Source organism: Solea senegalensis, linkage group LG10 (assembly GCF_019176455.1).
Source record: "Solea senegalensis isolate Sse05_10M linkage group LG10, IFAPA_SoseM_1, whole genome shotgun sequence".
Taxonomy (NCBI): Eukaryota; Metazoa; Chordata; class Actinopteri; order Pleuronectiformes; family Soleidae; genus Solea; species Solea senegalensis.
The window spans coordinates 22,090,269-22,115,277 of record NC_058030.1 but is presented as its reverse complement, the minus strand read 5'-3'; the positions used below and the strand labels follow the sequence as shown (position 1 = coordinate 22,115,277).

The window sequence follows — 25,009 nt, the reverse complement described above, 5'->3', positions numbered from 1 at the left end:
TTGTACTTATATAGGTTTCACAATAGGTTTCACAAACAAGGAGATACTTAATCGTTTGGCACATCAGCATCACATTGTCATAAGTATCAGGACTTATATGAAAGTATATGCAAGAAAATGCATCTTTTCCGCCGAAAGAACCAGGCGGACTTGGAAGAAATCGATTTTGTGGTTTCTCTAGTTTATGAATCCATATGCCATAAGGCGTTGGGGTTTCTCCAGGTGTACTGCCGGCGTCTGAGACCTCGACTCCTGCTGGATCCAAAATCTTAATTATCAGTCAGATTGTTTCTTGAGAAACCACAACACCCCTCTGAATGGCCACTGATGCATCCACCGATAACCCTGCAGTGGACCAGTTCCAGCTATTTCCCCTCCACAAAAGCAGCGCTTTTCTCCGAGTCAGCCTGGTTCTTTCTGCGGAAAAGATGCATTTTCTTGATCTCCTCTTCTAAAACAACAGGTTAGAATTGGTATCAAACTTCCTGTACAGTAAACATGTAGAGAAGCAACGTTCACCTGCTTTGGTATTCAGACACCTGACCATATCACACCAACAGGGACTGTAATGACATTTACTTTAATATGTTGGCTGGTTCCCCTTTTGCAACGTGCTGCGTGCACACATCTTGGAAGACTCAAGGTTGTGTTTCTATGGGAATGTGTGCCCATTTATTCTGTAAAGCATTTGTGAGGTCGAGGCTCTGATGTTGGATGAGAAGACCTGGCTCATAATCTATGTTCCAGTTCATCCCAAAGGTGCTTGATGGGACTGAGGTCAGGGCTCTGTGTGGGTCAGTCAAATTCTTCCACACCAAACTCAGCAAGCCATGTCTTTATCGTCATTGCTTTATCGTCATGTTGGAATAGAAAAGGACCTTCCTCAAACGGTTGCCACAAAGTTGGAAGCATAGCATTGTTGTATCCTGAATTCAACTTATTTGTGCATATCGTGTTTGTCCTCTCCCCTGTATGCACTGCCATACACACACATAGACTTATTTGCTAGTTTGCTAAGGTTGCTGTACATCAGTGTTTTTTAGGGTTTAACAAACTTAATTTTCACCATTTTAAATGCAGTTTAATGACATACTCTACTAGTTTAGCTTCGGTCCTGCTTCATTTCCTAATTTTTAGGAGTTTTAAAAAAAGTGGAAGAGCTTTTCTGTGTGTCTTTGCATGGAGGGAAGACAAAGACGTGATAGCTAGATAGCGAGCAAACCAAAGGCAGTATGTAGCAGCTGTAGCAGTCACTTAAAGAGTGAATGAGTAAACACTGGTGAAGCTTGCTGTCAGTTTTTGTATTGTTATATTGTATTTTTAGACATGTTTTAAACATTTTTTCAGTCTTTACTTTAATTCTTTACCCCACAGTTGGAACGTTCTATATACCCACCATTTTCTAACGTACAGTATCTGGTGTGAAAAAGAAATGCACTTTTATTAATGTGACGCGCTTGCTTGTGTCTCCATTAGGAACTGGGTCTGGTCATCACTGGAACTCTCCCAGTCTTCAACAGAACCAGGACCATCGATGACAGGAATGGCGAGGTGCATTGGATTGAGAGCTTGAACATATTGTGGGTGGAGTATGAAGCATGGCCTGATAAACATATTTGTGTTGTTTATTATTCTTTTTGTTTTTCTCTCTCATACTGTCTCTCAGCACCAGAATCAGTTGATTCTTGGCGTAATGGGGATCGATGTGTCTCTGGATGACATCAAGAAACTCACGCCACGCTTCACAGTGAGTTCTTCTGCACGTCTTGATTGTAACCATTGTTTGCAGCTTCAGTTCATTGTCGTAGTAATGTTTGTTTCTTGCATTAGGTGGAGGAATTTTGTGGTTTCCTCGTCCTCTTGCTCACTGTAGAAGTATCTCTGCTATTTTTCCATCAAAGCAAAATGTGGAAATAGGTTGGACGTGGCAGTCATGTCTAAATGACCTTTCATTTATTGAAACTGTTTCCATGGCACTCATTTAGATGCACCTTTCGATGATGTGCCTGCTTTTCCACCTCCCTCGAGTGAGACAACTGAAATGTAGTATTTCAAGACTTTGAATTTTATATTGTGCCAGGCACGCAATGTTGCCTTTCTACCATCATGAACCAATCTTTTCTCCTCTGACCGCTGGCATCAACAAGGCATTTTCCCCCCAGAGAACTGCTGGACACTGAATATTTTCTCTTTTTGGACCCTTCTCTGGAAACCCGAGAGATGGTTGCATGTGAAAATCCCAGCAGATCAGTGGTTTCTAAATTTCTCAGACAAGCTTGTCTGGCACCAACAACTGTGCCACATTCAAAGTCAGTTAAATCACATTTCGTCCTCCTTCCCGGTTTGAACTTCAACAGTTCATCTTGACCATGCACTTAGTCACTGCCATGTGATTGGCTATTAGATATTTGCATGAACAGTCAAATTGAAGTGTACCTAATAACTTTTTTACAGCCACTAAGATGTATGATTGTATTGTGCATGCAATAGTATGTAATGTTTTTTTTTTGGACCCAACGATTAGATTCTCCTCTCATGTTCTCACCAGATTGGTCCAAATGGTTACTACTTTGCCATCGATCCCAATGGATACGTCCTGCTGCATCCCAATCTCCAGCCCAAGGTACGGCAGCCTGACCCTCTGTCCACGTCTTAACACTTCATATCATTTTCTCTGTCTTTGGCAAGATTACACAAATACTTCATGCACTTTGTGAATAATACACAGGCTAGCAGATGGTGCAGGCTCTTTTCAAACTTTCTAACGTTCTGCTGCCTCATCAGTCTTCATAAAGAGAATATCTGAGTAGTGATATCATCAGTCCTCGGATGTTGGTGAGAAGGTCACTCATTACCATGTGAGATGTAACGTTAGATCTGCAGACTTGGCAAAAAAAACGAGAAGTGGAACATATGTCAAGTGAATGAATGACAAAAAGACGCACCGTAGCATAAAGTGGAGATAATGAGTTTCAGAGTGAAATATGTAAACACTGTACTTTAAATTAATTTGTTCCATCGTGAGGACGTATCAAGTCTCTTTAAATTACAAACAAAAAACAAATGTGTTATCCTTACTTTTAACCAGTTGCATAAGGGATAGCTCAAGTTGAGGTTTGTGAGATACTTAAGTACTCTGAAAAAAACTTTAACAAGACCCATCCGAATGTACAAAGCACATTCTAACTATACAGTGTGCACTTTATGTAGATTATTTAATTGTTTTAAAACCAACAATGTGTAGAATTTAGCAACATTTATTTAGTTATTATTTAGTTGCATGTTGGAGCTGAATATCCCTCACCTTATCCTTCTCTTCCAAGTGTGTTGAAGAACCTATGTAGCCTTCAGTTAGCATGACAACTGTGGCCCACACACGGGTTGCAAAAACTTTAATAAAGCAAACTAACAAAAAGGCAAAAAGTAAAAGACAAATAGAAAAGCCTCGAAACACAGGGAGTTGAAACACAGATAACAAGCCAAACCAAACACATGGGAAAACTACAGCAACAAATTGAACCAAAACAAATTGATCTGACACAAATGGAGACTAAGGCCTTGTTTAGAGTGTAGCCCAAATCGTATTTTTAAGCATATCCAGATTGTATCTAGTTAGAGTTTTTTTGGAAGTCTGGACAGCTAAAAAACACATGAGATCGGATGTGAAGCGGCTCAACTCAGCAGTCTCCTCTGTTTCTGTCGCTTCCTTGCAATCAGAAAGTTTTTGCCGCAGCCCCGCATCTATCTGTTTTTCCAGGGCGTGGCCTGTAACTATGGAAAGCCATGTGGAAGACTAGACTAGACAATGTCAACATGGACACATGAAGATCTGATCTGATCATTTGCAGTATATAATGTGAACAGTTGGTCAGGAAGATCAGATTCTGATCAGATATGCTTACAAATCTGATTTGGACAAGACCTAAATACACGAGGCAGGCAGGGATAATCAGACACAGGTGAAACACATGAGGGACGAGGCAGACACAAGAGAAGTGAGCAAAACTTGACAAGGAACACACCAAGGGAAAAACTTCAAAATAAAACCGGAAACGAGAAAACCAGACACTGAGAAGTGAACAAACTGAGGTAAAGAAAGAACAAAAAGGCAAATGTCCCAACAATCCAGGGGTTGTGACAGCTGCTGGCTGAATTAAGCTACTGGACCAAAAATGTTTTTTTCTAAATACTATGCACTTACACACCCATATGTTTATAAAGTTTAGGTTAGAACATCTTGGTATTCGTCTGAAATAGTAACATTGAATTACATTTACAAGGCTCAGTATTTGAAATACGAGGGAAATGCCAAACATACATCAGACCACGGTGTTAAAAATGTCACCATTTTAATTCTGTGCTGCCTGTGAAATCTCAGAGTCTTCAGACTCGTATGAATGCCGCAGGACTTTTAGCCAGTGGCAGTTATAAAAATGCAACCCTGTAGAAATTAGCCGTGACCCTCACCTCCCCTCCTGCATCACCATTCTGTAAATCCCACTCAGTGCCTTCAGCCCGAGGCAATGCGAGCACTGACAGGCTGCTGTGTGGCCATGTGCTGCCCAGCAGTGAGTTCTGAGTGTGGGGTCATGACGTTCAGAGCAGCACCTCCACTGATCTGAAAGGCCTGGATCCCTGGAGTCATGCACTCACATCCCATCTATCATTTCACAAGTCTCCACAATCTAATCCATCAAGACAATCTGTCAAGAGTGCATAAATTCACCTTTTAGTGTATGACTTAGTTTAGAAGTTTAGGTCTGCGGAAGTAGGATCAAAAGAAAACTTAATCTAAGAGTGAATCTATACATGGTAACAGTTTAAAAAAAGAAAATTGCTTTTTTTCTTCTTTGTTACACTCTTTTTGAGGTGATAATGTTGACTTTCATGTGGTAACGTGAGAAGTGTGCAGACTTTCAGATGCATCTCCGTGAATCTGTGTGTAATTTTCCTAGAAAAGGATCCATAACAGGAAGCACAGGCTCAGTAATAAGTATGCTGTCACTTTTCATGAGGTGAGACATTGTAGAGGCGTTGTGCAGTAGACTGGAATAGTGCTTCCTAAATGTAGCATTGTAGAATTGTCTGCATTAAAGTCCCCTAGATGTGAGCTGCGGATGAATGTTCCCAAAACCCAAGTGGTGATACTTTTTTCTGTTGCGTGTAAGGAATATTGTAGTCAAGATATTTTGAGATGAAGATGCAGAATTTTTAAGACTAAGTGTGTATTAAAAATTAAGTTTCATTTAAAAGTAAATGCTTTTTTAGCTTTTAGGCACAACACTGCTCAGCAATAAATAATTTGAAATAATGCAGATGGTGAAGTCATGTGACTTCTAATGTTTTGATCAGGCACACACACATTTGGCACTTTTCCATTATGCAGTTCTAATTCTGTACTATTCGACTCAATTCTACGTCACTGGAAGAGTCATGAGCTCGACGTCTGACACAATAATTAAACAGAACAATGGCAAACTGTAGATCAGTTAAAAAGACTTAAAAAACCTCTCCAACATTTATGGAGGAAATTTCTATTTAGCAACAGCACTGCTGAAAGGAGTAGAGTGGAGTCGAGTAGCGCTAAAACTGTATAATAAATAAATATATACTAAAAGTGGCAATTGTCTGTGTGTACAGACAACGTGAGAATTATCTCAGTGTGACACGCCATGTGGCTTTGTTATTTTATAATTATCATTATTGTACCACCAGCCATTTGAACATGTCCCATGTATTTCCATTCACAATTTCAATCTCACACCATCAAAACATCATGCTGACACGGAGCCTCTTTATTTATTCTCTCATTCTGCCTTCATATCATGTCCCTCTTCATTTCCCACTCCTTATTTCTTCTGATTCTGGTCCTTTTTATTTTAATTTCACTTTGCTGTTCACATCATCCACTTGGTCCCCTGCACATTCCCTGCCGTCTCCCTTGTGGGTGTTTGATGTTTCATTCTGTGTCGCCCAGCATCTCTTGATCTTCCTTGTCTTTCTTCCTCTCATTTTCATGTTGTCATGCACCGCCCTCATCGTCTTCCTTTGCTGCTCCATTTCGTTTCACTTGCCATCAAATGTAAGGAACTCAACTCAAACATTAAGCTTTGCCTTGAAACAAGTAAAGCTTAAATTCCACAATTCCCTTGCTTCCTTTAGGAATTGATATTTGTTTCAGACTTGAATTTAGTCGCTATTTTAGAATAAAAACAAGAATCTGTCACAGGGACATAGCATATGTAATGGAGTTATGCATTTATAATACAATCACTATCACAGTACACTTGCACAGCTAGTCCTAAACCTAAGAACTCTTTAAATTCTGAAATTCAATTTTGAAGCCTTCAGAATGCTTGATTTTTTTCCAACCAGGATTTGTTTGTCACCTGCAAACAGGCTCCAGCTGTCAATCACACTTGCATCCACTCATATTTGCCTTATTTTATCATCTGCTTTCCTCTAAATGAGAAAGAATTGACATTTGAAATTTACAGAATTGACATGACGTGCCATTGAGGAAGACCTGGAACTAGTGATTGAGATCATGACTTATAACTTGTGTTTTAAATCAAGTGAGTTGTAGAATCTCATTTTCCCATAGACCCGCATTCAAATGGAGCTCTTTTTGCAACATTATAACAATTCAAATGGTTTTGTTATATTCTTAAAATCCTTCCATGTTCTACGGCTCATCCTGTTTGTGTTTACAAGGGGAGCTGGAACCACTCAGTCACTAAGATTATGTGATTGAATTGTTATTTATGGGTAAATTATGGAGTGTTCTGTTTATGCAAAGGCCTGATTCCGTTCTAGCATTTTTTTTCCCAGAGCAAGTAAAACGTGGAAATACTTGATCCAATCTGCTTGTGTGTCGATCGGAGTTGTGGCCGAAGGTTGTGGTGGGCTGCAGACAATTTTCAGTATTTAAATTGGGCATGGCGTTCAAAGAGCGCGTGCCGTCATTCTGAAAATCGTGATCCAATCTCGCTCAGGGCCCTGAGTGCAGTTGTTGGGTAACATTTGTGCAGTTGATAGGCTTATCATTTCTTTTTTAATGTGGTGAAAAATGAAAGGTTATGAAACCTTTCCGTCTTCCTCTTTTTTTTTTTACCAGACTTCCTCAGAACAAACCCTGGGTTCAGTCAACCTCACAATCGTGTGAATTCATTAAAACATTTATTCAACTCAGTGTAGAAATGTAGGCTTTACATTACAGGATCATGTTATTTGTATTAAAAGACATTTTACAAAGTCACCTTCCCAACACAGGACACACTTTTCCTTTTTAGCCGCATAACCCCACGTTGAGAAAAGGCTTTGGAGAAGTGACTGGGATCAGATTCCACCCACTGCTGTTTTATAGAGAAGCACTCGATTACGGCTTCCACTTTATACCACAATAAAGCCACTCAGACGTACAGGGTTTTTAAAGAGATGACATTTATAAGGTGCACTGTCACTCTGGATCAAATTTTGATTCAGATGTGCCTGGTGTCGCAGATGTGTTGTCAAACGCTGATACTTAATACCCTCGTGTTTTTTTCGTTTCTTTTTTATTTTGATTAGATTCATATGTTTGGAAAATGACTGGCACCGCTCCTAAGATTGAATACAAAAGAACATTGTAGCTCCAGTAATTAATGTCCACTTTGTGATATTTTATGTAATAGAAATATGATGTTGTATAAAGGCTTATTCCTCTCTGTGGCTGGTTGCCATCTTTGAATAACAACTTTAAAAGCGTCAGCTGCGTTTTATGGAATCAGCTCGGCAGGTTTGGACGGAGTGATGTGAATGCAGGTCATTGCATGACGAGGAGTTTTGTTATTGCAATTGACCCTGTCATACTTCATTTGATTTGTTTTAGTTGTGTTGTAATGAACTGAAATGTTATTCCTTTTCACAGAATCCTAAATTCCAGGAACCTGTTACCCTCGACTTCCTGGATGCTGAGCTGGAAAATGACATCAAAGTGGAGGTAGATCGCACGCACACGCACACACACACACACACACACACAGACTTGTTTGTGTGCGGTCACATCATTGACATAATGCATTCCCTTACCCCTTACTCTAACTCTAAGTGCCCCACATTAACCCTTACCTTAAGCTTAACCTAAACCCAATTATAACCCTAACACTAATACCAGGTCTTAACTGTGAAGTTATGGGGGCCCAGATAAAATGTTCCCACAAAGATAGTTTGTTTTATTTTTTTGTACCTCGCACAATTACACAGTGATTTATTTTATACCCACACATAATATGAGTTAATGATACAATTTGTTTTCCCCTGACTAAATCTGATCTGGTGTCATTTGAAATGACATGGACTGTAGATACTGGATATTGTTTAACCTCTTTTTCTTTCCCCAAAGATCAGGAAAATGATGATCGATGGTGAAATAGGCGAACGTACCATTCACACTCTGGTGAAAACGCAGGACGAGGTAAGAAAAGTCAGACATATCAGGGTGATAGGATTTGGTGCGGCTCCATGTTTTACTCTGATGTGGAGGAAACTGAAGTTGTCCTGCATTAACCAACAGATGAGCGAGTTTTCTTGTTCTTGTTTATCTTGTTGTCTCTGAAAACGACCTCAGTGGCCCCCGGGTCATTTGAGTTTTAGACCCCTGCCAATAAACACTTAAATCTTACACAATCGATCATTATTTTTTATAAATAATAGATGTATTTATTTATGATGTATTTTCATCGTCATGGATTGTTTTACATTTGCATTACATCAAATCCTTGTGTTATCTTTGCCAGCGATACATAGATAGAGGAATCCGAACCTACACGTGGGGACCTGTCAACGGAACAGATTACAGGTGAGTGCGCTGCTTCACCAACTTTTGAAGTTGTTCCTATACAACTTGGCGTTAGCGTTGAAGGCACGTTCCTACCGCGAATGGAAACGCAGCATAATCGTGCAGATGTGTGGCACTACCAGAGAGAGACAGCAGGGGTCGCTCTGTTGTTTTTTGACATCAGACTTGTCTTGTGCGAAAAACTGGAAAAATAAGTTGGTTGATAATAACAATGAGGTCATGTAATTAGCTGCCATTTATAATTAATATGCCACTCATAAGACCTTATAATAAGCTTACACATAAATAGGCCCACACTAGCTCTAACAAAAGTGTCATTGACCATTGACACATATATTATTACTTTTTAGACACTTATTAGATACACTTTAAATGTATTTAAATGCCACTTTATTAGACTATCAAAGTGGTCATACATTTTAATCAAAATGTCTTATTTCTTACTACCATGTACAGTATAAGCATTGACTAGAATCTTGTTAACAAGTTGTTTACACTGAATAAAGTCTTATGGATATTAATAACAGTGTGAAACACATTAATTATTGGCTTGCAAGCTATTTATCAACACTAATATAACGTTTGTTAACAAACAGTTTTAATAAGATGGTTAATCACAGTAATATGGCTTTAAGGGTTTAATATTAGTGCCTTATAAATTGTAATAAATCCTTTATTATAACATGTAACAATGCTTCTTTGCAGCTCCTTAATCTCAAGTGAAAACAGTGTTTTATTAAAGATAATAAATTGAAGAATTGTTGATAAAGATTATAATGGATACTTTTATACTCACAACTGTAGTACAACATGTCTATGAGTATCTAATTAGCGCTTATGTATCAAAAGGAATAATAATTGTTAGTAGTGTATTATGCTTTCATGAACATAAATATGTACTTATTTATGTTTACAAGCATCTTATGAGTGGTTTATTTTTTGTTAATTACAGGCAATTACCATGACCCCGTAAATAAATTGTTTCCCTTACTTTTTATTTTTCCACGGACTGACAGGAAATGATTTCAAAGTCATTTGTGGGGAAACACCAAAGGCTTCAATGACCTTTGCTGTGGAACGTTGCAGACTTTTCCAAAACAAGTGATTCACTCTGTCCGTTAACTGTGTTTCTCTGTAGCCTGGCTCTTGCTCTGCCGAAATACAGCGAGCACTTCATTCAAGCTAAACTGGGGGACGACATGAAACAAGCCATGTGTGAGTACAGCACACGCCCTCATGATAAACACCACATAAATTCATTTTTTTCTGGTGCCTCTCGTCTTCTGGGGTCGTATACTTCACTGTCTTCACTTGCTCCTCGCTGGATCCACAACCACTCCTTTGTTATTTGCTCCTCAGATCAGTGGATCCCCCACAGAGCTTTTCTTTTGTAGTGTAACCCACTGGTCAGTCGCGCCTGCACTCCCACACACACACTCATCCACATGCTGTCTCTCTCTCCCAGCCACAGCCCCGGCCCCAAAGCACTGGCTCTTTTGATCTTCTTGTCTCTCTCTTCTCTCTTTCTTGTCTGGAACCTCCTTCTGGCTTAAAGGAGAAGATGAAAAACTCCTTCACCTCCTCTCCTCACTCATTATCGCCACTTCTTCTAAACTTCTTCATCTTCACTCTGCAGAGTCAAGATGAAGAAGTTTATTTCATCTTTTGTTGCTTAAAACAAAGGATCTAAAGTGAGGACAGACCTAACTCTGGATTTTTTTTTCGCTCGTCTGTTTTCCTCTGTCTCTTTATCTCATCTGTAAAACTGTCTTCACCTCGTTCTCTTTACTCCTCCCAACATCCCTCTCCCTTTCCTCCCTTCATTTTCCTCAGCTCTTTTCTTTGCTCTCTCAAGGCCATCTCACTGAATGATTCACTGTGGCTTCCTCATCTAACAGCTCAAAACACCAACTGATGTTCTTATGAATCACAAGGACAAAACAAACGGCACTGTTTGCAACTGTCACATTTCTAAATACTGTGCATTTTCTGATGCTACTTATTTCCTCTTATCCTGCTTTTCACTGGGATTTCACAGCTTCTATTTGGGGCAAGTACTGTTTCCTGTCCTTTAAACCTTTTCTTCATGTGATGCTTCTCCAGTGCATGGATACTTTGCATGCTGTGATATACTGTTCAGGCCACATTTGACCCCAAAATACCCTCAATATCATTATTTTAGCCTAAAATTCAATTAGGTTTACTAAAGTGACCCAAATACACAAATATGGACCTTTGTACAGGTAAGAGCTGGGCAATGATGCAGTATCTTTATCTAATATGATATAATTATCATTACAAAGTTCAAAATAAGGGTTCTTTAATTTTCTCTCAAAACTCAGTCTTTAACTATCTGATATTTGGAATTAAATAACCCTAACAATAAAAAAAACACTATTTGTGATGCAAAATGAATGCATAAATAACCAAAACAGACAGCAAATAACTAATTTATGACTTGATATTAAGTAGTGGGACCCATGAAATCAATCAGGCTGCATTCGGCCCACGGACTATGAGTTTGAGACTTTTGGTGTAAGGGTTAATTAATACAAGGGATTTATCTCATATGTTTTTGTTCATTGTTTTGTTTTTTAATCATCAATATCGCCTGATGAAGTCTGACTGTAATGTTTATGGCCAGATCAACCATAAAGGGTCAACTTTGACCTTTATTGATTTTAGACCCATCAGTGTCAGTCAGTTGAAGGACAGTTGTGTTTTTGGGAAATTTTGATCTATAAAACACTTGGTGGAGTTAAGTAATGTTGAATTAAAACCAATGGTTTTTTCATTAAGATATAGAATTGAAGACCTGACTATAATAAATCTGAACAGTTCTGGTTCTTTGTTGCCATTCTCACTTAAACAAAATGTATTGAAATCATTATGGCTGTTATATTTTCATGTCCTAAACAGGACATAATAATGTGTTATAGTATAAACAACCATAAAATACACTCTTCCTGCTCTCTGAAACATTAAATAAGGAATGATCATCCGTTTATTGTCAATGAAGCTATTCATACAAATTCAAATGCCCTGGGGGGCAAGGAGCAACAGTGGTATGTGATATGAGCTCAAAATTATATCTTGATATTCCATCAAGATATTAAACTAATGACATCTTTGACGATATTTCACATCATTTCAACATAATAAAATAAAATATGATGCAAAATATCAAAAACAGACAGAAATAACTCATTATAGCTTGATATTAAGTGGCGGGCTGAATGTGGCCCACGTGCCACGAGTTTGAGACCTCTGGTGTAAGGGTTTATGTGAGAGATAGACAGATGATAGTGGAATACGATGACTTAATAGATGTGTGGGTGGATGTTTTAATCAAGGGATGCAGTCAGTAAAAAAACAGGATTCAGCACATAACATCTGGATTTAGTGGATTTTTCATCACCATGACGTGATGCCACGAAGCATAAACTTCTAATGGCATGAGATATTGCAGCAGATGAGATTTGAGTGAGCTTTTCGGCCCGCCTATCACTCCCTCTCTGCCATAACGAGTCTGTCACTGTGCCATAAAGGCTGTCGGAATGTTTACAGGCCCGTTAAAGAAAGTAACACACCGCGTCTCACTGCCACAGGCTGCTCCGAGAGGGAATTGGGGACTCGAAAGTTTTCTGTACAGCCATATAGAGTTACACTCTTGGAGCCAGACCACCAATAGCTTAATCCATTTTAGCACTTTGCTACAGTAGGTGGTTTCTGCAGCCACCTGTCCTCTTAATATATTAGGGACGTTCACTAGCCAAGAGTGTGATCGATGAACTTTTTCCCCCCTCATGTTGCAGGAATACAGTGTTCGTTGAGTAAATAACCCAATGCAGGTGTTGAAGAGAGTTGGCGACAGAGAAATAATAACGAGGAAAAACAGCAGAAAAAAGTATCTGGTGTGGAAAGCAGTTGGACATATAGACATACTGCCGTGGTCCACAGTGACAGAAGGACAATGAATCTGCCCGTTTGTGCTTTATGTGAAGGACGCCGTTTCATCCCACACCAGATTTGCATGACCCTGAGGAAACTCGCTGCTCAGTAATTATTTCTGCAGACTGCACCACACGACTTCATATAGTTTTAAAGGCTGTGTCTAAAATGTCTCCATTTTAAGACAGCGGTGAATGATGGCCATTGATGCCTGTCATGTCATTTATGAGATAAGAATTTCCAGGCAGTATTTTAAATGGATTCCAGAGCCAGGCGGTGAAAGGAATTGTCTGTATCCCTACTGTATTTGTTTGCTCACATGCTCATGCTGTCAAAACATTTAATATTAAATAATTCTTGAAAGTGCATTCCATTTTTTTCTATTAGGTTTAGTTCAGGGCTGATCTATTTAAAAGTACAAAATACAAACAAAATGTAATGCCTACAAATTCCCGACCTTACATTCAAATATAGAATAAGGTTTTAAACAACATTTGGATCTATATGATTATACTATTTCTTTTATCAATTTATTATCAACTGAAAATGTTCATATTTTACAGCAGCTCCTTTTCCGTGGAGTCCATTTGGTGGCAATATGCAACTTCGCCCCTAGATGTCACTCAATCATACACACTGCTCCTTTAATAGTTTGAATGAGGTCATGTGCTAATGCTCTATCATGGTTTGAATCTAACTATCAAATTCAGTTTTCTTAAATTAGTATTTAAATGTCTCAATATTCTTTCGAAAAAGCCCCAGAATCCCTCTCAGGTTTTATCCAAAGATAAGATAATACGCCATCATCCCTCTGCATTTGAACAATCTGCTTTTTTGTTTCTGTAAGAGGTTGTCAGGTATGGCATTCACTACCAAATGAAACCAAATACATTTTAGTTCAATTAAAACCTTTTAATTTGAAGGTAAACTGTTGGGTCAAATCAAATCAGAGCTGAAGTCATTTTAACTAGACATATACTTGTTATACTCAGATCATATACTGTATGTGCATGTTTGCTTTGCGATATGTGTGCTGTGATGTATTTCATTGTGCGGCTTTGTTGTGTATATTTGCAGATAGGTAGGTAGATAGATAGATAGATAGATAGATAGATAGATAGATAGATAAATATCCCTCTGTACAAGAGCATCCATTACCGTGTTGTGGGAATTTCTTCATCCATCTCTGCATATTTTTTTCAAGGTATGACATCATCTCTCAAATGATGAATGATTTTCTATCTTCCCTGCTTCCCCCCCTCCCCCATCTCTCTTTTTCTTTCCCCCTGGGGTTACAACAGGGCAAGGAGGCAAGTATTTCTCAGTCAGTTATTCTATCACTGCACCTCCATCCACCTCCATCCGTCTGCTATGCTTTCATCCATCACCTCATATCTGGCCCGAATTCCATATTTCATGTGCCTGTGCTTGTGTGCTAACCCTGTGCATAGCCATGTGTGTGTGTGAGACGTTCAGCTGTGTCCATGTATCACCCACCAGCCTTTCACCTGCAACATCTGATATGACCATTGAATTGTCAAGTGTGTCTGGACTCTTGACGTGGTCTCACTCACGTAGCACAAATGCACAGTGTACATTTCATCATTTTATAAATAGAAATTATGCTTTATTGTACACTCGTCCACCTGCAGTGATAATATATAGTGGGATACCTCACAGTTGTGTCAGTTAGAAACTTGAACCTGTTGTTTTTGTCTTCTCAAAAGCCATGGAGACCATGCAGCTGGAGAGGTTTGATGAGTACGGTTACACCTACATTGCGCCAAGGTGAGTGCTCCCCGTACTCTCCCGCAGAACCGATTTTTACAATGAGCAAGTGCAAGGATTGAAACTGATCAATAACATTTCTTCAGGGATTATTGCAAAGAGCTGAAAGTGTCAACCAACAACACCCAGTTTCTCCTGGACTTTAACGAGTACATCGATAGAAACACTCCAGGTGTCTGTGAGTCATGCGTCTCTTTTTTTTTCACACTCCATGAATTGTCACAGGTTGTGAGCACAGTTTTCCTGCATTATTGTATTGCAATTCTACCAATCCATGCAGTTTCACCTGAGTAATATTTGGTATGTTGCAATTAGGGATGGGGATTGGTATCAGTCAGTATCGGTCCATTAACGGTCAAAATCACTCGATCCAACATCGGACAGATAATGCAATGCTTCACTATGCACACGAGGTGTGAAAATGTAAATAAAAATCAGAAGAATATCTGTTACACATTTGGAGAATAATGATCATTGAAATGACTTTCTTTACTTAGGCCCAATTATCAATGGTGCTTCTGTAACTAGTCTTTTTATTTCTAGGAAGGGTACTTGGCTCTACGCTAACCCTTTTTTTTTTACCTCAGGGGTGAGGTGGTCCACATTTTGTCTGGCCTCTACCGCTTGACCTGTCCAGCATGTGTGCCAGGAGTAGCTCTCTGGGTCATTGAGGCACGCGAGCCCTCACACTGCTACCCGGCGTGGACCTTACGAGGGCATGTCTTTGAAATAACTCAGCACAAATGTGTCGATGACAGCTTCATAGTTCATAAATGGTCTAAAATGGTCTAATTTCAGTATTGGTAGATACTCAAGTTTGTGATATTGGCATTGTATCGGACGTAAACAAGTTGTATCATCCCATGCTAGTTTCAGTATAAGGGGTGCTGTTTGTAAAGTGGCTCACATTGAAAAGGACATTTTGGCACAGCCGCAAAAAAATGCTTTAAATAGTGGTGTGAACTTTGCACTGCATTGGAGCAACGTTTGTGTATGTCAGTGCATGTAAAGTGATGAAAGATATCTCTTCTCACTCTGTCACCCCACAGGAAAATGTGTCACTAAATACCTTGCCAAAGTTGAATTCATTCAAAAAGTGGCCGTTTAGGCTCAATCACCTCTGGTTTTACACACTTGTTCGACGAACATCCAGAAGCAACTGATTTGAGGATCTCGTTAATCTGGCGTGAGTTTGGATCACAATCACATAAATATGTTGGGGGACAGCCAATTGAAAACCTTAAAAACAAGCAATAACTCAATCCTGAACCTAAACTGGTGTAATGTAGTCACGCTTTCTTTTTTCTGGTCACAAAACGATGCCCACATAGTAGCCCAGCCTCTCAAATTCTTTGTGGGGGAGGTAGGGTTTTTATCTTTGCTAAGAGGCATAGCTGAACCACAACTGAACTAATCTGTCCAGTTTAAAGGGGATGTCGAAAATCACACCAAGATTCATCAAAGTTAAAGAGCCATGAGTGTGGACACAGATGTCCACTTGGTCCAGTCATCCAAAAACAACAATGTATGTCTTATTTTCATTGAGATTCAGGGAATTTAATTATATCCAGGATTGGTAATTATACAGTTTATTAGGGACTGAAAAAGACTTGAAGGCAAGTTGATCTGAATATTGTCTGCAAAACAATCTAAATGTGTGAGCCACAAACTCTATAGCATTCTGGTGCGTGCAGAAAATGTTTTTCTTGCTAGAAGTGTTCACTCTCAGTGATGGTCAACATGTGAAGGTCGGAGCATGACTTTGGTCATCAGATTATTGTGCAGCTTGAGGAAAGTGACATCAGCCACATTGACTTGGGTTTCCTAGAAGCCTGATGCTGTCATGCTACACAGTGACTCATATTGTTTGACTTGTCATCATCTAATGGATCTCACGCCTGGTATGGTTTACCGCCATCATCAGGCTAATGGATCTAAGTATCCTTGATCTGTTTTAACCCAAGGTCAATCATAGAAGAAGGCGTTAATGTTTTTCTCGCTGCTGCGATGAAAAGACTGGCATACTTCACATGATGTTTCCTGTTTTGAAGTGCTTTCATAATCAGTACCTTGACATCACCTCCCTCCTCAAACTCCAACAGTCGTTCAGAGAGGAGCTACAAAAACATGTCTCTCTGCTGGATGATCGCCTAACAAGAGCCTTGAGATCAGTTGTTCATGTATTCTTGAAGAATGTTCTGGCTAAACACACTTGCTGTTGTACAACCTCTTATCTTTACTGTCATACAATTAATCACTGCTGCTCCCATTATTCCTACTGTCAGCCAGAGATCAGATGTATTGCAGGGATACTAGGATTAGTGCATGGCTTCTTTTTTTTAAATTGAATGTTAGAATAGAATAGAATAGAATAGAATAATGCTTGTTATAAGGGATAAGAAGTGACAAAGTTAAAATCCAACAAAGACTCACCAATTAATACAAGACACATAATCAGTAAATGAAAGAAAAATGACCATAAGGTGGTAGAGTGGCTAGCACTGTTACCTCACAGCCATAAGTTCACAGGTTTGAATCCCAGTTTAATCAAGAGGATTTCCTGTGTGGAGTTTGCATGCAAGTTGCACGCCACACAACATCTCACGAGGGCTGTGATTGGCCCGCAGGCCGTAGTTTGGACACCCCTGAGTTAGACCGAGATCGTGATGTATCGCTATTTGATTGTCTTGAATTGTATTGATTATCACAGACTCGTTGTATCGTGATATTATTGATTGATTGATTCCCATCATGCAACATCAGTGAATGTCATTCATTCAGAATCCTTCTCTGTGATCGGCACATCTCTAATTAAAAACTTTTCCAAAACATTCATTTCATTTCAGGCCTGTAAATGTTTTTTTTTTTTTTTTCTTTTCTAATATAAAAACTTTCCAGCAATTTCATGATCATGAAAAATCACTGTATTAGATGTGGAAGCCAGCTACTTTTTGTAGCGTCTCCTCAGGAGTGAATATATTAAAGAAAAGAAAAGTAGGACTGCGATAACTTATGTGTATGTTGAAGTATGGAAGTTATGAAAATGCAGCCCGGAAAAAAATATGGAAACAGGAGGAGGAACATCAGATCTGACAGCTCGGGACGAGAGTCAATTATGGACAAGTCAGTTTTGGAGAATCATCGTTAAGTACATACTATTCAAGGAATGAGGGAGAAAGTGATGACATTCACCAAGAACCCAGCGGTCAGTCATTCATAATTCTTAAGATGATATTCGCACTTCAGTGTGCCTTTGAAAGTAACACGTCTAATGATATCAGAGCAGAACTGCTTCCCGTTTAGTTAAAAGTGTGCTTTTTCATCTTGTAGGACAGCTGGGTCATTTGTGCTCATGTAGGATCTGAGGAAGTTCTTAATTTGTTCACAGAGTTGGAATCATTTTAGGTAACAAAATATTGATGAATCCCAGATTTGTGCTTCAAACGCACAGTTCAAGCACACACATAAGACAAAAAGAAGAACAACAGAAAACAAAAAAAAACATGATGAAGTGGTTGATTTATTCATGATAGCCCAGGGAAAGAAACTGAGTCAATTTGTTCAGCTGCATGAGCAAAAGCTGGTCTGGAAAGATGACAGCACGCATGGACGCAGTGGGACTTGGCTCCAGAATGTGGTGTCATTGTTGTGCTGTGATGTCTGCAATATGTAAAATGTATCTTGTCTTTAAGGTAATGTGTCCCTCGTGAGTCGACTGATCCTGGACGCAGGTCTGACGGCTGAACTGGTTAAACTTTGGAACGAGCAGACAGTGTGAGTGCCAAACCTTTGTGCTCTTCCCTGCCTTAAAGCGATGCAAATCTATTAATCTTGAACGGCCCGACCTAAAGCCATAACCCTCGTCTTTTGCTTTGTGGTATTTTACATTAGTTGTTACATATCTTGTGCTCATTTCGTGCTCAGTTTTCTTCATTTCGCTTCCACTTTGAGTGAACTGATCACAACTCGTGAAACTTGATAAAAGCACAAAATGCATATTACACCCTAGTGTACTCAGCTCTGCCAAGACGTGCTGTGATATGAAAAAAACTAAAAATAATGACCTCAGCCCGTCCTTTCATTGTGTGCCCACTTGTCTGATATAATTCAAAAACACACTTGCACGCACTGCAGGGTGTCTGTTAAGCATTAGGAAATATAGAGACAAATGATTCTGTCCATAAGAACAAATGGTTCTGAGCACAGCTGCCAGAACTTTTACAGATCCAAAAAATACACAATATATCATCAGTCCGAGAGAGTCACATTGGTTACCAATCACACACAGAATCAACTTTGAAATCCCACTATTTGTCTTTAAAACAGTAGTTCACAGTATTTTAAATTAAGAAATATCTGTGACGAGTTCATACAGTGTTGATTAAGTAGCGGTATGTAGATCTTGTGTCATGCTGCTCACAGGAGGTGATTTGTGTTATGTCGAGACAGACGGAGCCAACGGCAAAAAGTAAAGCACGGTGACCGCAAACAGGCAGGAGTACGTTTCAGAAGTGAATTAACTGATAGTATTGCTTGACAGCATCTGTTTTTCAGATGAAGGAGCTAGCGTACAAGTAATGTTACATCACCGACATTGCCCAAAGCAACGCCCAGCAGCTTAAAAGCACTCAAAGGTCTGGGATTCAACTCCTTCCTCCAGTGTTTGGTCTAATCTCACCAATTTTACAACTTTCCTAAAGCATGAATGTTGTGTTTTTCTTCTCACTGCTTCAAGACCTCATGACAACTGCCCAGTGACTGTCTAACACGGGCTGAAGACACAACAGTCATGCAAATTTCTTTCTCATGATTATGTGTTTTCTGTGGAGTACTTTCAGACAGGAACCAGCTGTCTCCTTCTCGTGCTTTATGACGTTGATTTGGGCTTTTTTTTTGTCACTTGCAGCTCATTACAACTTGTGATGCAATGTCTGTAGAAACCCAGTCTCATTTCGCAATATTTTGACTGCCAACGAAGGCTAGACTGCACTCATGAAGTTCCTTTTTCCCTTGCAGTTACACGTGTTAAGCGCTAAAGTCTATGTTAAAGTCTGTTGTAATAGTTTAAAGAGGTATTAACAAAATAGCAATGATATATGTTTGTTTTTTTTGGTTCAGGTTTAATTGGTAACAAAACCCCATCTTTTGAGGCTAATTCCACCCAATGCCTGTGTTTGAAAAATGTCAAGAACAGGGCTGAGAGCTGAGGGGAGGGAGAGACAGGAGGAGGAGGAGGAGGTTGATCGGGGAGCAGTGAAGGCTGGTAGTGAAATCTGACACTGAGTTGCAGCTGCGTGGAAAATCCCCATCACTATAGATGTGCTCAAGAAGTTGAGCCTCTAAATTGTTCATGTGCAGTGGAGCGAGAAAGGCAGGCGGAGTCTGGGACAACGAGGCTTGCGGTGATTGGACAAGATGGGGATGAAAGAGTGTGACACTTATTCCAAAGTGTGACAGGTGTAATATTAATACTGAGAAGATTTCTACCTGGATAGATGCCATATACACTGGTTTACACCTGGAAAAAGGTGATTTAGAGGTTTAGTTATGCTTTATGAAAGCCAGGGTCATACTATCATTCAAGTGTGAGGATAGGTCACACTAAATAAGGTACTTCATGGCTTCTCAATCCTGGTCCTGGGAATCCAATGTCCTGCATGTTCAGACGTTTCCCTGCTCCAACACACCTGATTCAAATGTTCAGTTCCTGGTAACGAGCCATTCCTTTGCAGGGCTTCTTCTTTTTTTCTGAAAATGTGTTCACGTGTCATATGCATCAGTCTCCTGTCCCACATTAGGTCCTCTCATACTTTTACCTTTTTTAAAAAAGTAAACATACGAGTATCTTCCTTTTTCCATTTTGCTTTTTCATCTTGAAGCTGTCAAATTAAGGGCTGGACAGTTAATTACAAAAGAATCTAAATTGCAATGAGACCAATTGTGCATTATCCAAATTACGAAGGACTCTGCAGTGATTTGAGTAGAATAAAATGTGTGACAGAACAGCTTTTTGATGAACAGGAATTCACTCGTGTTGTTCAGATGATAAAATATGTTTTGAAAACATCAGATCAATATGACGTGAATACATTTTGTCATCAAAATGTCAGTTGAAACGGAAAAAAAGACCTGTCATACCAGTTATAATATTCTAATAGCCGTATCTATGAAAATGAATGCAAAGAAAAAAAGGTTGAAAATGGTTGACAAACTTCAGTTGGTGAGGAATTCAGTCGAAACGCCAAATGACATGGTGACAACATAGTTTGAATTAACTTTTCTACTATGGTGTGCAACTCTATTCATATTATATGTTGCTGTTTTACTTTCTCATCTTGACAAACTTTTATAAAACCACTTGAAGTCGTAGCATCAAATGTACATTAGTACATTAACATTAATCCAAACTAAATTGAGCAAGTTGTATTCATATCAGTTGATTACTTGTGTTTGTATGAACCCAAATCTGATTGGTTGTTGTCTTCCATGATCACAGCGATGGAGTTGCGGCCAGGTTTGTCGCCACAGACGGAGGAATCACGAGGGTGTACCCAAGAAGGTAGGCTCCCTCCGATCTTCACTTCTATCACTTATTGCTCTTGCATTTTGAAATAACACAGCAGGTACATGATCACATATCTGATGGTGAAAATCTGTGAGATGAAAATGGATACAGACTGTAATACTCTGAGGTTCAGAACTTTCACTTTACTCACCTGCTCCACTGGGTTTTCTCCCAGAACATGAGGATTAGACATGTTCGGCTCTGCTTGCCAGGCCGGTGCAGGACACGGGTCACATCCACATATCCAGTTTCCTCAATTTCCTCGCTGCTGCTTTTTGTCTGACCTACATTTGGGACTCTCATTTAGTCCGACTCGAACATTCCAGCTCGAGATGAATGCATATTCCTGCTGGCCATAAAACATGAAATTGTTATTGCTTGTCATATATTAGCTACAATGGGTGTGACGTCTATTTATGTGATTAACACTTGGCAACAGATTAAAGTGTAATTGCACTGATAGATCTGATCTAAGATCATACAGATAAACTACTCTTTGTTTTATGCATATAATTGTCCATGTATCATTTTATGTATGTTTTTTTATATATATATCTTCAGTGCTGGGGAAGAGTGGACAGAAAATCCTGAGACATATGAGTCCAGTTTCTACAAGAGGACCCTGGACAATGAAATTTATATTTTCACAGCTCCAGCTTTCAACAGTAAGTCTTAAATATCATGGATGTGTACGTGTGTGTGTGTGCATAGATGATCTTCAGTCTGGTCTGGCTCTGATCCTATCCTGCCTTTTGGACGTCATCCCAACCCTACTGGCAAAGATCACACTCTCAGATATCGTCTGCTATCACCCTCTTTAATCCCTCTCCTCCTCCCGCTGTGTCTTTCAGCACTCATCTGCACTCTCTCTCTCCCTCTTCTTTCCTGTCCTGCTATCTCTCCTGATCTCTCCAACATACACCCGGACAGTTAAATGTCAGTGTAACGGAGCCACACTTACAGCCACACTTGACTGGATTAACACATGTAGCTGCTTCACAGGCTCCACTTCTGCTGGCATAAATTACAAGCAGCTAAAAATGTGTGGAATCCCCCCCCATCCACAATGGAAGGCGATTACTGTCATTCCCAACTGTGGTTCTTTCACATTCTCCTCCGTGAACCTTTCAATATGAATTTAGCAAAGTGCAATGATTGCCGTGTCTCGTCCCTTGTGTGTGTGTTGTTTTTCCTTCTCGAGCACAGCCGAGACCAGAGAATCTGTTTCCGAGACAGGTATTCTAGTGAGCAAAGCAGTGGACCTCACCATTGACAAGGTCACACTCAAACCAGCAGGTCAGTGTTGCAGAGATTGTGTGTGGTGATGCAACACAGTTGACTCAGTAGCTATTCATCAAGGTTCTACCTCTGTGTGTTTTGTGGCTTGTTCTGTAGTGGTTGGAGTGAAACTCAATGTCTCGTTCTGGATGAACTCTTTCATGAATGCTACTCTGAAAATCAATGTAAGTTGTGTTGTTGAATCATTATCTGTGCTGTATTATATCCTATCGCTCTGACACCTTTAGCTATGCATTCATTTCTGTTTATTTTGGCTCCCTCTCTCAGTGCAAGGATGAGATCTGCGGCTGTCTGAGGAATGACAAGGTATAAAAAAAATTGATGTTTCACCATTTTGACAAGTGATTTTTCATTAACACTTAGTTTTATTGCATTTTTACCATGCAGCATGTAGACTGTGTGATTCTCGATGATGGAGGTTTTCTTCTCATGTCCAATCAAGAGGAGTACATCACACTGGTGAGTGATACAATGAAGTGTTAGGGAATGTTTTAGGGGTAACCAACACTTAACCCCTTGTTATACACACAAAAATGTAACTGTATGCAAATCATTATGAGAACTTAAAGCTCATGTATCAACAACCCGACTCTAACCTGCGCAAGTCTGAGCACAATTCCACGGATTTCCCTCAGACATTCTAAATCACATTGATGCTGCACCTGTGAAAACACTTCAGTCATGTGTCATAGTATAAAACTGCCCTCAAGTGACCATTGTATCTGTTTCTCATCGTTGAAGGTGAAGTTAATTGTGTTGTTTGTACAAGAAGTACTCTAAATGGTATTTCAGGACAAAAAAACCCCATCAAAACACTTGTGAAGATGTGAAAAAGGGAACTTATTTCATCACACTTTGATGAATATGTATCACTGGCTTCCTGAAGTCAAAGCGCACATGAACACTGCTGATGAGTGCTGTTTTAATTTGTGTTGAAATGTTTGGGGAAAAAAACAGTATTGCATTACAAAATGATCTGTTACATTACAGCATTACCTTCAGAGAGAAGTAGTACTTTTGTGTGACCAAACGAAAAATACGCTTTCACAGACATATAGTCTGTTTAATAGTAAAGATCTTTAAATCTCATCACTTTGATTGTAATTAGCATCATCACACAGCCAAGTCTGGCCCGTCTGGTCTGTAAATCTATACTGAAATAGCAGGAATGACAGACAGAACGCAATAGAGCTGTGCTTAACTTGGCAGGTACTGTATACTTCTTCAAGCTTAAAGTAGAATTCCTCACAGGGGACAGGCTCTTGTTGATTTGGCACAACTTGCATTTTATTGTGATGTTCTTGTGCTTTAAATAGCAAATTCAAAATAATGCAAGGTTAATGCTTTTGGTTCTGAGAATGTAATTTAAGAACTGAGAAATTGTGGATACAGAGTTCGAGGTTATATGTTATGTTGAAAATGTAGTCCATGTGACATGTTTGTGATGAAACATTTCACACACAGGAAAAGCAGGTGTGAATTAGAACAACCACTGCCAATAGGAATGGTATTAATCTTTTTTATGTGGGTTTACCTGGGTTTAAAAAAGCCTGGGTTTATCTGCTAATTGTAGTATGAAAGAAGAATTTGTGTTTAGTTCATTTAATCCTTTCAAATCATCAATCAATAAATAAATTACATATAGTCGGTCAAAATCAAGACTTTGCCTGCATTCATTTGACTCTTTGTCTCCACCTCTGGATTCTCTTACCTTTGTCTAAGGAATCCATCAATCTCATACAGAGGTCAAATAACGGGCTTATGTCTCAGGCTAAGTTATGAGAACGGTCGGTTAGTTCAGAATTGTTTGAATACTCCTGCAGGACGTCAGTACATCAAATTCTCCAGTCAAATAGAACGCTAGCCACTGGAGGAAGATCAAAGGGAAGTTTGGTCTTAGTCAGTCGTGGAATCTGTAGTGAGGTGAGTCCCTTGTGAATCCCAGAGGTCAGAGAGACTGTGTTGGCTCCACTTTAATCTTACTGCCCGAGGCCCCTGTGTTGTGTGTGTGTGTATGTATGTGTGTCAGTGGTCGGAAATACAATGGCTTTGGCAACATTTCATGTCAAGTCAAGACAGGACATCTGAGTCTCTCGATCCTTCTGACCTTTCGTCTTGCATATACTGTAATTTAAATTCTTCAAGCATCTTCCTATGTTGTTTTCACATCTCTGTGTCCATCGGGATTATGCAGACTATTTGGCTGCCTTTGTGCCACAGCTAAATTAAAATGTTTTCATTTCTCAGCAAAAAACATTGCGCACACACAACAGCTATTAACTGATGACACTGACAGTCCGCCTCCATGTCTGTTTATGTTCTGAAGTCACGTTTAATCACGCGAGTTTCTGTGAGATCCCAAATCCCTAGAATCTCCTCTCTGAAATGGTTTGATTAAACACCAAGTGTGTGGTCATGCGTCTTGACTGGATCGTCTAGTCTGTGCATTCTCAGGATTAAACCATTGAAAATGGGGTAGAAAGTGTGTTGTGTCTCTGGTCTCCCACGTTTTTAAAATCAAGCCAGATTTGAACATCCTCTAGTGTGGGCCAGACATTAGCCTTGTA

At 39.5% G+C, this 25,009-nt stretch overlaps 1 protein-coding gene across 5 annotated transcripts in view; it reads left to right on the top strand.

Moving 5' to 3' along the window:
- Positions 1–25,009, top strand: part of LOC122775663 (voltage-dependent calcium channel subunit alpha-2/delta-1) — a 115,102-nt gene that overhangs the window by 77,953 nt on the left and 12,140 nt on the right. For 2 of the 5 annotated variants that reach the window (XM_044035735.1, XM_044035734.1), the window contains exons 16-34: positions 1,477–1,551; positions 1,667–1,747; positions 2,549–2,623; positions 4,956–5,015; positions 7,925–7,981; positions 8,384–8,455; positions 8,778–8,839; positions 9,978–10,054; positions 10,878–10,889; positions 14,092–14,100; positions 14,518–14,578; positions 14,665–14,756; positions 18,271–18,352; positions 21,075–21,137; positions 21,705–21,808; positions 22,350–22,439; positions 22,539–22,606; positions 22,710–22,748; positions 22,830–22,901. In XM_044035735.1, the coding sequence (XP_043891670.1) occupies positions 1,477–1,551; positions 1,667–1,747; positions 2,549–2,623; positions 4,956–5,015; positions 7,925–7,981; positions 8,384–8,455; positions 8,778–8,839; positions 9,978–10,054; positions 10,878–10,889; positions 14,092–14,100; positions 14,518–14,578; positions 14,665–14,756; positions 18,271–18,352; positions 21,075–21,137; positions 21,705–21,808; positions 22,350–22,439; positions 22,539–22,606; positions 22,710–22,748; positions 22,830–22,901 (1,251 nt within the window). Of the gene's footprint in view, positions 1–1,476; positions 1,552–1,666; positions 1,748–2,548; positions 2,624–4,955; positions 5,016–7,909; positions 7,982–8,383; positions 8,456–8,777; positions 8,840–9,977; positions 10,055–10,877; positions 10,890–14,091; positions 14,101–14,517; positions 14,579–14,664; positions 14,757–18,270; positions 18,353–21,074; positions 21,138–21,704; positions 21,809–22,349; positions 22,440–22,538; positions 22,607–22,709; positions 22,749–22,829; positions 22,902–25,009 lie in introns of all 5 variants that reach the window. The other 3 variants (XM_044035737.1, XM_044035736.1, XM_044035738.1) reach the window with 2 other exon arrangements.